At 31.2% G+C, this 13,063-nt stretch overlaps 1 protein-coding gene and 1 long non-coding RNA gene across 2 annotated transcripts; one reads left to right on the top strand and one right to left on the bottom strand.

Moving 5' to 3' along the window:
- Nucleotides 1–7,357: 7,357 nt before the first annotated feature.
- Nucleotides 7,358–7,995, top strand: LOC114184461 (cell wall protein precursor). The gene has a single exon (XM_028071772.2). The coding sequence runs from the start codon at nt 7,397–7,399 to the stop codon at nt 7,772–7,774; it is 378 nt and encodes a 125-aa protein (XP_027927573.1). The 5' UTR covers nt 7,358–7,396; the 3' UTR covers nt 7,775–7,995.
- Nucleotides 7,996–10,498: 2,503 nt separating this feature from the next.
- LOC114184000 (uncharacterized) lies at nt 10,499–11,946 on the bottom strand. The gene is made up of 2 exons (XR_003604530.2): nt 11,575–11,946; nt 10,499–10,731 (listed from the first exon to the last, which is right to left on the bottom strand). It is a non-coding gene; the product is annotated as an uncharacterized LOC114184000 (long non-coding RNA).
- Nucleotides 11,947–13,063: the final 1,117 nt, after the last annotated feature.

Raw genomic sequence — 13,063 nt, forward strand, 5'->3', positions numbered from 1 at the left:
AAAAAAAAACTTGCACTTGTGTATATTAATTACTTCTTTTGTGGACTCTTGCATTAACGTTTCAAATTCTTGTATAACTGGAAAAGACAAGTATTATGTAATTTTTAATGTGCTAAATTTTAAAGAATACATTGTGTATGTCATAGTATGAATATGATGAAAATGTTGAATTATCAATTTATCATCTAATTCCCCAAAGTCTTTACTTAATTTTGTGAACTTCTTAAAGTTTCCCAATTTTTAAACATGAAAGTTTTATCATAAAAATTAAAAAAAAAAAACGGGTCGGCCCGCGGGCCTGCATGCCAAGGAGTATGAGGGGCGGGCCAGTGTTTCCAGCTCGCATAAAGTACGCGGGGCGAGGCGTGCCAGCCCGCGTTGTGCGGGCCTTATGCGGGCCGGGCCTAAACAGGCTGGGCCGACCCGCATTGCCACCCAATGGCGAAACTTGGAAAAAATATTTAGGGGTGCCAAATTAGATTTTTTACATATAATTTTTTAATTAAAAAAATTATTTCCTTTATTTAAACCGTGCAATTCAAATTTTTCAATTTTTAATCTTCCTAATTTATTGAATTCACATAAATGAGTATTCTAATTTTTATTTCAACTGAAGACTATTCAACTAATTCATTGTATGCAGTTGAAAATACAAAATATCAATATTTTATAATGTTGGGTTATACTAATTTGAGAAAATATAATTAGGGTTCATGCCAATTTTATACAAAAAATTTCTAAAATCATAGTTAGGGTTCATACTAATTTAGGAAAACTTAATTTGGGAGAAATATCGTAATGGAAGAATCATAAATCTAACATACATAAATCATACTAAGATACTTATTCATGAGATCGTGTGAGTATGCATTACTTGTTCTCTATGTTCTCCAATTTCTTTTTCCTAATTTGTCTTTCTTTTATTTCACACTTTTTTGATGACTTGTTGTGAAAAAACCTTATAACGAGATATAAAAGCTTAATCTCTTTAATCCAGTTATTAATCCATCAAATTAATTTTATTTTACTTTTTAAACACTAAAAATATATATAATATTAATATATATAATATTAATATATATATATATATATATATATATAATTTAATAAAATTAATATAATAATATAAATTATATATATATATATATAATAAAATTAAAAGTTTGGGGGAGCCATGGCTCCCCTTAGTCCCATAGAAGGTCCGCCGGTGTTGCCACCCCTAGTTGGGCCAAATTAACACCACTAGCCAAATTCTATCGTCTCGATCTTAAGCACACAAGTTTTAGAAAATTCAATTTAAATTTCTTTTTATAAAAAATGAATTTTGGATTTTGAACTTTATCCAAATGTTTAGATTAGATTTAAATCTTGATCCAAATATTTTGATCTGGATTTAAAAAAAATCCAAACTAGTTTTGCTGAAAAAATGATTTGGATCGAAAATCTGATCCAATTATTTGGGTCTAAAAATAGACATGGAATAGATCATTAAAAATTCAATCCATAACCACCCTTATGTTTAACCCAAGTTTGATACGACCCTAGAAAATATCAAGATTTTGCTTATATTATAAAATATGGTATAACATGAATTCAGATTTTTTGTAAATTGACGTTGATACTTTAAAAAAAATTAATATATTTTAAAACAACAAAATTAGTACTTGAAGACACAATAAAATAACAATACAGAAAAATTCAACAAAAAATTCAAATTCGTAAAGCATTGTTTCAAACGTTCTAATTTCTCATGTTACCTTGTCAAATCTTTCAATAAATGTTTTCGATGATTTCCTCTTTTCTTGCCTAATGTTGACCATGATGATGATAGAAGTCAAATGATGTGGTTAACTTATTACAAATCGCACGTCGAACAAACATATCAAACTAATTTATGAAGTGAGTGAGTAATCCTGTGAACCAACTCAAAATTGTTGTCCCCTTAAGGAGATTGGGAACACTTGAAAAAAAAAATGACATCGTGTACACACTGAAATGAGTAACAAAGGCATTTATATGTTCATCATGTGTTTTCATACATATCCATTGGAGTTTCTTCCAACTTATTGTACAAAAGTCTTTATAATCCTATTAATGAAGGAACATTAACCAATTTTTTACCATTGCCAGTGACGTGTTTTTCCTTGTCCCCTTGATATACTATGATTGACGTTTAGGATGCATCCTAATATTCTTCTTACTTTTTGTGTGTTTAAGTGTTTCTTTATACTTCTTCTTTACTTTAAGGTAGTTAGTAGAGCTCTTTCCAAAACTTTTGTCTCACTTTAATTATTATCTTGAACTTACAGTAATTATCATTGCTAGTTATATGTTTCTTGTAGATAAATAGTTTTGAAAAATCTTAATCATACCATTAACGCTAAGGTGCTTGCAAATTTCAAGTGACCTTCAATAAGACTCATTTTTTTTTTTTTTTGTTAGATTAAGATTCTTTATGTGGAGCTGAAAGGTCTCCTTTTATTAGATTAAATTGAGAAGAAAACATTTACGAGAATACTTTATTAAGTTAAATAAAATATTAAGGAAGTATATATATATATATAATCAATAAATAATAAATAATTTATATATTGTAATTTTCACCTATTTATTATATTGTAATTAATTTTTACTATATGAGCCTTAATTCAATGTTTAATATGTTCTTAACACTTCATTAATTTATGAATAAAAATTACTTTGTAAGCCCCCATTTTCTTTCAGCTTGTGAGTTTTAGACCTAGTCTTTTCGTAGGTCCAAGGCCAGCCTTGTAGGGAACCCCTGCACTCTACCAGCTCATTCACTCTCACTTGTCCCTTTTTACAGAAACTGTTCCTCCTCACTCACCTTTGAACTCCAGTTAAGGCTCTGCTAGGGCATAAGTTCCCTCTAATTCCAGCTAGCTATTCTGCGTAATACTCTCAGGTAAGCTGAGCCTTGAACTCACCCTTCCTCTTTTCCAGTTAAAACACTCTGGTTTTGTTGTAGGTTTCCCCTAATACCAATTCTCAACTTCGTGGGTGTTCGTTTTCAGTTTTGTAGGTTGCTCCAGAACTCGTTTGGTCTTGCTTGGGTTACCATTCTTTGTGTTAGTACCCCTAAAAGGTAATGGAAGCTAGAAATTTGGTGTTTTTAAATCATTTTTGCTTATTTCTGGACTGTCTTTGGGTTTGTGATGCTTGAATGATGCTGTTGGTTGTATATGAATGTTTGGTGCATGTGTATGTTGGTTGAGCGAGAGGTTGCATGTGCTAACAGGTGAGAAACCTACTAATCTCGCCCAAGCGAGGGAAGCAGGGACTCACCCCTGGATTCCAGCTCGAGTTGTCGCCTAGGCGACTGATTTTAATTTTGAGCGAGACGTTGTCGCTTGAGCAAGAACCCGCTGGAACCTTGCAGTGGCCACTGTCGCGCTCTCGCCTAGGCGAGGAGGGGTCGCCTGAGCAAAAGGAACCCTTTCGCCTGGGCGAGGACCTTTAGCTTGGGCGAGATGTTGTGACAGGGACTGCTGTGTTGGCTGATGTGACTCTATATTCTTTGCTCATAGTATGTGGTCGTGCTTGGTGTGTATGCCTGAATGGGTTTGGAATGAAAGTGTTGTTGGGTAATAAGTTATGATTTTGTTGGATTGAATGCTAGTATGCATGTGATAAGTATGAAATGAGAAACATGATATATTTGTTGGTGAAATTTCATGAGATTTGGGTGATTGTAAGGCATGTGGAATGTGCTGGGAGGGAGTTTAATGGGAAACTCTTGGTGACATATATATATGCCTAGTGTATACCTTGATATAGGAGATGTCTAGATAAAGGAGGGTATCTTGAACTCTAATAATTGTTCACGTTCACGTAGAGCAGAATGGTTAATGTGGTGAGAGTGGCAGGAGGTCATAGTCTTGGGACAGTTTGGACCTAAGACAATAGAGGATTAACCTTGTGTGTGGTTGGGTGAATACCCCTTGCGTCTAGACTCTGCAGAGTCTAGAAACTGGCACAGGCGCATACTTCCTTTAGAATCCTATATCAAGTGTATGATCCGGATATCGAGTCGTAGTAACTTGCATTTGTCTGATCTCTTATGATTGAAATATTTTTGAGTTGATTGTTGATAATCTGCCTGGTCTTGTACATGTTGTATAATATGTTAAATGTTATTTTCACTAGCTTACCCTTCGTTCTCTGTGTTCTTGTTTGGCTATCTCTTTTGCGATGATCACCTCTTGGTGGGAGCAGATGGGAAGCACGTTGAAGGTGGACCTGATGGTAACAATGGTGCGGCGTAGAGGGTCCTGTCACCTTTGGCTCTCAACAGAGCATTTTTTTGCATCAGTGCTTTTTGTTTTCCTAGCTCTATAGGTCACTCTTTTGTGTACTGTTGAACCCCCTGTAGTGCAGGTTTTGCTAGAGGCATGTGTGATGGACATGCCTCCTTTCCTTTAAGAACTTCTTGGATGACTGTAATGGTAGTTCCTTATGTGTGTTGTTTCATCTGATAACGCTTCTGTTCCACATTATGCGATGTTTTGTTTAATAGAATTGCTCTAATTTAAATGGATGTCACATTCTTGACTATTCTAATTCCATATTTAACCAAGGCAAACTAGTATGGGTTATGTATCTACATCAAATGGTAATAAACAATTAGGTTTAATTATGCCTTTGGTCCCCATTTTGGACTCCAAATCTCAAATTGGTACCTGTATTTTTTAAAATCTCAAAATGGTCCCCTTTTAACTTTAAAAGTCTCACTTTTGCCCTTTCTGTCAAGTCTGGACAAACGGCGTTAGGTGAACAGTGACTTGGCAAGGTTGACCATTTGCTGAACAGTGAGTTGGCAGTAAAACGTTGACGTGGAATGGGCAGCTGTAATTAAATTAGTTTAGGATAAGAAAAAATGTTAAATTAAATTAGGGTTTAGGGTTTTTATAATTTATGGTGGAGAATTATTTTTCAAAAAAATCAGAATTGCAAAATTAGGTTTAGGGTTTTTAAAAAAGAAAGCTGGGGTGAAATTGGGAAAACTGTGGTGGAACAGAGGAACAGAAGTTCTATCATCCCACACAAGCATCAAAACCCTAACACCATCACGTGCTTTTTTCTTCAGAAGCTCACCGAGTGTTGCATCTCCTCCAGGTTTTGGTCTCCTAGAATCTCTCACCAACGTGATCTCAGCGTACACAGACCACCCCGTAATGTATATCAAGTGTTGTGCGTTGTTGATTGCATCAAAAATATCTTCCCAACATCTACGAGGTTGGTAAGTGCGGCCTCCAGAAAGTGGTATTCTCGGAACAAAGTTGTCTGGAACATGAGCATCTTGGTACAAGGAAACCCTACATTCTTGTCTTTGTGAGAAGTAAGTGTACGGAACTCCGGGGAATTTAGGACTTCTGATTCCTTGGCCCCAGTTGAGGTCTTTTGAAACATCGAAGTACTGGAGCTTCACATGGATCTTGGAATGTGAATGTATTGGTTTTTTGTGTTCGTCCCCAATTTCACCCCAACTTTCTTTTTTAAAAACCCTAAACCTAATTTCGCAATTCTGATTTTTTTGAAAAATAATTCTCCCACCATAAATTATAAAAACCCTAAACCCTAATTTAATTTAACATTTTTTCTTATCCTAAACTAATTTAATTACAGCTGCCCATTCCACGTCAACGTTTTACTGCCAACTCACTGTTCAGCAAATGGTCAACCTTGCCAAGTCACTGTTCACCTAACGCCGTTTGTCCATACTTGACGGAAAGGGCAAAAGTGAGACTTTTAAAGTTAAAAGGGGACCATTTTGAGATTTCCAAAAATACATGTACCAATTTGAGATTTAGAATCCAAAATGGGGACCAAAGGCATAATTAAACCAAACAATTATAAATGTTAAATTAAGATTAAAACTAATAAAATGTGGAAATTAAAATTTAATTAAATTAAATTACGCATTTTCTTTTCTTTTCATTCGTCTTTCTTTCTTCTCTCATAATCTCACACATTCTCAAAATAAATAAGATCACAATATTAATAATTATGTTTTTTATCCATTTTACTAATTCTTCTACATCAATGTACTAACTTTTTTATGTATTTGATATGAAAGAAAAAAAAAATTATTTTTTTACATTAAATTTTTGATAATATATATATTTTTTTAAATTATTTGATATCTTATTTTAAAAAAAATGAGATGTATATCAAAATTTCATATTTATCAAACATCAATAGCAAAAGTACTTACTTTAAAATTAAATATGAATACAGTCAACTTTTCAACAACCAGTTATTTTTCCTAGACCAATTTATTAATAATGTTTTCACAAATTAAAAATAATTTATATGTAAAATTAAAAATAAATGTTTATAATTTATTTGGACGATAAGAGAATTAAAATAAATTCACGCGAAGTTAAAATAATTACATGGGAAACATTTAACAAATTAAGTTATATATGATCTAATTTATTTCATAGTTGTATGAAATAACTGGTAAAAACATACTGTAAGAGGAATTAAAATTTATTGCATCTGTACACTGTCTTTAACTCAGAAATTGACCAGTCTAAAAAACGAGACCACATAAACAAGAAAGGAAGAAGCAATGGCAAGTGTTCTTCACATGTACTCCATAACTCTCACCTTCATTCAATGGCCGCTAAATTCGTAACTATTAAACTGTATCTAAATACCACCTTAACCATTCTCAGAAATCAACTCTCCTCGACCAACTACCACAGATACAACAACACTATGTTCACACAACATTAATATACGCTAAAAAAAAAAAAAAACTGAAAATCTGTGTTCAATTCTCATAATACTTGAAATTTCATCAGATCAATGATAATCACACTGCAAAATGGAGTTAATATACTCGGATAGAAAAACGGGTACAGATATGGATACAAAGATATGGTTAGATTGAATAAATATAGGATACAGAACACAACGTGTATATACATATTAAGTTTGAAATTGTTAACTAACACATTATTAACTAACACAAAAATAAATCTAATCTATTTATCTAATATTCAATATGTAAAAAATAATGATAATATAAAATTTGTTCCTTATTTTAATCATAAAAATTATGTTAAAAATAAAAAAATATTTTTGAAATTGGACATAATATATCTTAAGAGTAATCGTACGAAATGTAGGTAGATGTCCGATACTAATCTAACACTAAATACACCATTTATGAAAAGTGTCAGGCGATCATAGTTTCCAAGATGGAAAAGATATAAATCATTGCATATGTTCCCAGTGTCGTTTTGCCCAAGGAACAAACAATTAACTCACCGTCATTTTACTCACCAAACTCAGTACAACCTGTGACTATAAAACGCAGCCATAGCTTTCAACTTCAACACAATCTCAATTGAAATCTCATCACACAATGGCTTCCAAAGTTTCCTCTCTCTTTGCGTTTGTTCTCATCACCACCATCCTTCTTGCCACTACATGGCAAGCAGTTGCAAGACGCCACACTAAACTAAAGTACTCATACAAAGGGGACAAGAAACAACCTCAGTTTTTCTTCCCTTCTGATGGTTATAGTCCTGGCTTTGGGAGATTAGGGTTTCCTCCTTTCTTTGGGTTTACACCTCAAAATCCAAACATCGGTGGTGGTGGTGGTGAAGTAGAGCCAGCACCAGTTTCAGGTGGTGGATATGTTCCAGGTGGAGATGACACCTTTGTCCCAAACCCAGGTTTTGAGGTTCCAAACCCTAGAAATGGTGGTGGAGTTCCAGTTCCAGTTCCAGTGAATCCATGAGTGAGCTAGCTACCATGCTCTATGCATGATGGCACTAGTTAGGTGTAGTTTCCATGCATGTTATATTATGGTTTTGCAAAATTGAAGTACTAGCTAGTGTACTGTTTTTTGTGTTGGTGAATAAGTTTTGTGTCTAGCTACTATGTGTGATATGCAGAGTCTTTCTGCTACATCAAATGAATTAATCATATGAGTAATGCTGGTTGAATTGTTAGTCATAACTCGTTTATTTCAATTATCATAGATAGATAGATAAATAGATATATAGAATCACAATTATGAGAGGAAGGAAAAAGGGTAAAATAGTAAGATTGTTAGAGTGAATAAATCAAAGAATAAGAGAAAGAAAGCTTATAAGTAAGTTTCTTTAGATTTAAAGAAAAAAAAAATAGAAAGTGAATAGTGAAAAGTAACAAATTTGTATTAGATATAATTGATGTATAAAAATAATTAAAATTATCTTAAATATATTTGAGTTGTTAGATTTATTTGATGTTTCGTACGTATCTTAGGATTGTATTTGAGTTGTTTATATTGTTTGATACATTTTTTATTTAATGTTAAGTCAAATACTATTATGAAACGCGTTTGAAATGTTAAATAAATTTAATAAAATTTGATTAAAAAGACTAAATCTACGTATTTCAAAAGATGAAAGACTAAATTGGTCCAAAATTTCGAAATGAACTAATTCCAAAATTCACTGAAAATTAAAAGAACAAAAACATATTTAACCCTATTTTAACATTATCTAACATATTATTTACCTATGATTAGATACTAATTTACGAAGACGGATATATAAAATCTTAAAAAGCATAAAAGAAAAAAAAATATTTAGATAGAAAAGTGTAATTTTGAGGAATTTAAATACATTAAACTTAAATAATTTTATTTTTAAATATTTGGTTTATATAGAATATTTGAATTATTACAATATAAGAACACTAAATACAAAAATGATTTTTTTCAAATTCACTAATGAAAAACAATCACTGTATTGATAAATAATAAATGTTAACTGAAAAATGATATTTGTCTGCATTTATAGATAGAAATTTTAACATTGTAGATTAAAGAAAGTAGTTTATATCAACGGCAACTGTACATTGTGGATTAAAGAAAATAATTTATATCAACGACGACTCTGATTCAATAAAAATCCTAGCATCGTTTGAAAAAGTATTCCCAATTTTAATAAAATATCATCATTAACATTGAGTGTTTGATATTGACGAAAAAACAAATTATTTCAGAAAAATATTTCATCCAAAGTCGAGGCTACTGTGACTTCAATGAATTTACCTACCTTCTTTTCATGGAATTAAAACATGATAATAACATGGAAAATATTCTTCTCTTATGGATTTTTTATGCTTGGAAGTAATTTTTATTCCTATAACAAATGTGGAAAAATACATGATCTCATTCACAGAAATATGTTAAACATAGTTCAAAAATATACTAAATTAAGATATTACTGTTACTCAGTCAATGCAAGAATAAGGTCATAAACAGCATAATTATTATGGATTCATGTGAGATGAACATGAGACAAATTGAGTTGCATTTAGAAGAAGAAAAAAACAGTAACACCTTAAAATCACCAGTTAAAAAAATCCTGATAATAATTCTGAGTTCCCTTCACAGTGTTTTTATTAGTTATACTAACTACACAAATTCCACGATATCATAATGTTTAATTAAAGACCAAAACTAGTTATTCTTTTTACAGGGATAAAAATCATACAATCTGCTCTTCTCAAAAATACTTTTCCCAGTTTTCTTTGCATATACCTAAACTACTTTTACCCATTTTCTAATCTTAGTTGTCATCATCTCAACATCAATATCTCCTTCAATACAAAGTATGCTGTATCGCATAATTTCTTGTATCATCACAAATTCATCTTAGCTTGTACATTTTATTTTGCCAGTTTCAACTTTTTCTCTTTTCCTTTTAAAGTCCAACATTCATTACATCAAAAAAGAATACAATAAAACTTCTCTTTGAACATGGTAGATACTTCACAAATTACACATACTCTCCATTGTTTTATATCCTATGTGTCACATTTTCATTAACTTCATCTCATTTAAATGTATTCCTAGCTAATCCCAAACCTCAAACAAAGAAATGAATTGTGTTAAGCTTTGCACAGCCAAGATAAAACTCTTCCATATACCTAACATCAATCTTTCTAACCACCTATATCATGTTAAATTCTTCCTAATGTTTGATCTCCCAATTCAGCAAATGAAACTCAGACCAAAGAAAAATCCTCGTCTGTTAAACGCTTGAAAATGGCAAGATTCCTCATTTTTCTCACCAGCAAAAATATGTTTTTAAAATATTTCGATTTATAATCGACATAACAAAGGATAAAAATGCCTCACATAAATGCAAAGTTGGTGTGTCATCAATTTGCAAGCGACCACCCCAAATCACTGATGAGTGTGTCGCATGCAAAATAGAAGTTTGGGGTCTTCACTCTGCTGCTCTACCCCATCCAACTCCACCAACCACAAACAGAAAGTAGATAATAAAAACACATAGTCACGTATTCTATATCCCCAGGTCCCCCTCTGAGAAAAGGTAATAAATAGTTGGTAAAGAAAAGGGAAATTACTCTGCCATCACTATCAGCTTTTAATCTCTGCAATGTACTTTGATATTCATCTTAGTGTTGTCATCCTTCTTACCAAAGTCAAGGAAAAAGGAAGTGAAAGTGGAAATCATACGTGAAAAGATAAATGTAATAAACAAGAAACAAATGACAGACAATAGCTAGGGAAAATGAACAATGTAAAATTTTGAGAGCAAAACTGGAGAAACATGTAAAATTCAAGTATTACAACATAGGATCTGAGAAAAAAAATTGTACTTGCTAGTTGACCCTGCCTTCAAGCTTGTACCTAGGTTTGTAATGGAATCATAACTATGTCACGCGAATATCCTGCCAAAAGAAGTGCAGGTGAAGATAGAGTGCAGTAGTAAAAGAGTGAGAAGTGTTAAATATGACATAGAGGAGAAATTAATACAAGTCGTCATTTATGTTCAAGATAACGCCATAAGGAATGACTCATGAAAACTCTTTCAGACTAAAGTCTAAAAAGTTATCAACATTCCTATTCTCTTTATTTTTATATATTTCTATCATATCATATCATATCAGTTATCGTAATTATTCTTTTTATCTCTATCACTTCTGATAAACTTGGAAGCTCAACAAATCATTTTTACAACACGAGTTTGTGTTGGAAGTACAAGTATGTTTATGCATACCTACATACAAACTCTTACACCAAAATTGAGTAAGAATGTTAGAAAAAATAACGAATTACATTCAAATCCCTTTTTTTTTTCTTAAGACTGAATTTGTAACACAAGAATCCCAGTTGGAAAATCAGTGTAAATGGTAAAATATCGTATGCAATCACAAGAAACTAAGAGAATGTCACTATAATTAGCTTTAAAAGAAATCGGCAAGAAAACTAAAATTATATATAGAAAGAAAACTTTAAGAGAAAATTTATGACTTTGCCCAAAATTCTCGCCTTTTACTTTTGATATCTAATAATAGGCAATAGTTTCATCTTTCCAAACAAAACAAGGACATTCAATACATGTACTTCTAAAACACTCTTCTCTGTCTCTTTAATACTTGTTTAAAAAAAAAAAAAAGATAATTGGGTTGAAGAAGCATCTCATCAGCAAAGAGCGCATGGAAATAAAAATCAAATCTTTATGAGCATGATTGGAGAATAAACGAAGTGGGTGTGCATGAAAAGGTACGTACCTAGCTCGGAACGCACGGTGGATTGGGAATCAAATCAAATGCCGAGAATCTTGAAAAAGATGAAGCAGAGGAATCCAAGGAAGATCAAAATGAAAAGGTAATCAACAAAGATGAAGAATCTGGTTGAGCCGTGATTCCTCTTGGTCCTTGATTTGGCCACGGACTCGTTCAGTTCTTCGATCTTGGCCATTGCAGAACAGAGTATGGTGAATTCCGATTCTCACCTATGCGAGTCGCGGCTACTGCTGAAGGACCCAAAAGCTACGCCTAAGGGTGCCACCAATAATCCAAAATTACCCAACACGCCTCAATTGTCCTTTGTTTTCGGTTTCATTCTCTTTATGTTTTTGTCTGGATTATGAATAAAATTGAGATTGAGAAAATGGAAAGAAAAAGCAAAAAAAAGAAACACACACAATAAATAAAATGAAAATGATATATTTTTTATTTAAAAGATAAATAAAAAACAATTTTGTTCAAACTTACAAATCCTATATTTTTTCACATATTTTAGGATATTCTTGTAATAATATATACTAATTTTACCTTAAGAAGTAATTAATACTATGCTAACCGGTGTGAACAATAAAAGATATATACACAATATATTAAAGTTGCTTAGGTTATAATAAATATGTTTTACTTATTTTCATTTAGTTTTCTCATTTTAGTGTTAATATTATTTTTTAAAATTAAATTTTAATTTTCGTCAATCTTATTCAATTTTATCTTTCTTTTACTAATTTTTTTAAATAATTAATATTAATGAACATTAACTTCGTGTCATTTTATGAATGTTTTATTTTATTTTTTATTTTATTTATTTATTTTTGGAATAAATATGCATGTCAACTCAGAAACATATCACATCTCATAGTTAATATTTTATATTTAATTAGTCTCATTTTTGTTATTTTTGTTCAATTTAGTCTTAATTTTGTTTAATATTAAACAATTTTGTCCCTCTCAAAATTTATATCAAATTTAATTTTTATATAAAATTTATAAGGATATTTTTATTAAATATTTTTGTTTAAAATCACAACTAGTTTAAAATTAAAACATAAATTGTAAGGATGACAATTAACACCATAGATATAAAATTATAAAATTTTAAAATTAGTCATTATCCTTAATACTTTATATTTTGGTTCTCATTTTAAATTAATTGTAATCCTAAACCAAACTATTTAATAAAAATGTGAATTTTAATAAAAATGTGAATTTTAATAAAAATGTCATTATAACATTTATATAAAAATAAATTGTGTCTCAATTTGAAGAGGGACAAAATTGTTCCGTTTAAAAATAAATTGGACTAAATTGAACATGAACAAAAATAACGAATATAGAACCAATTTAAATATAAAACATTGACTCTGACACGGGAGACGTTGCTAGATTGACAGGTGAACTTGTTTTTAAAATAAAAATTAAAAAATTAGAAAGAAACCATGAAGTGGCATGTAGATGTCATTATTCATTACTG

This window comes from Vigna unguiculata, chromosome 5 (genome assembly GCF_037176805.1).
Source record: "Vigna unguiculata cultivar grain cowpea cultivar isolate G323 ecotype 2 chromosome 5, ASM3717680v1, whole genome shotgun sequence".
Taxonomy (NCBI): Eukaryota; Viridiplantae; Streptophyta; class Magnoliopsida; order Fabales; family Fabaceae; genus Vigna; species Vigna unguiculata.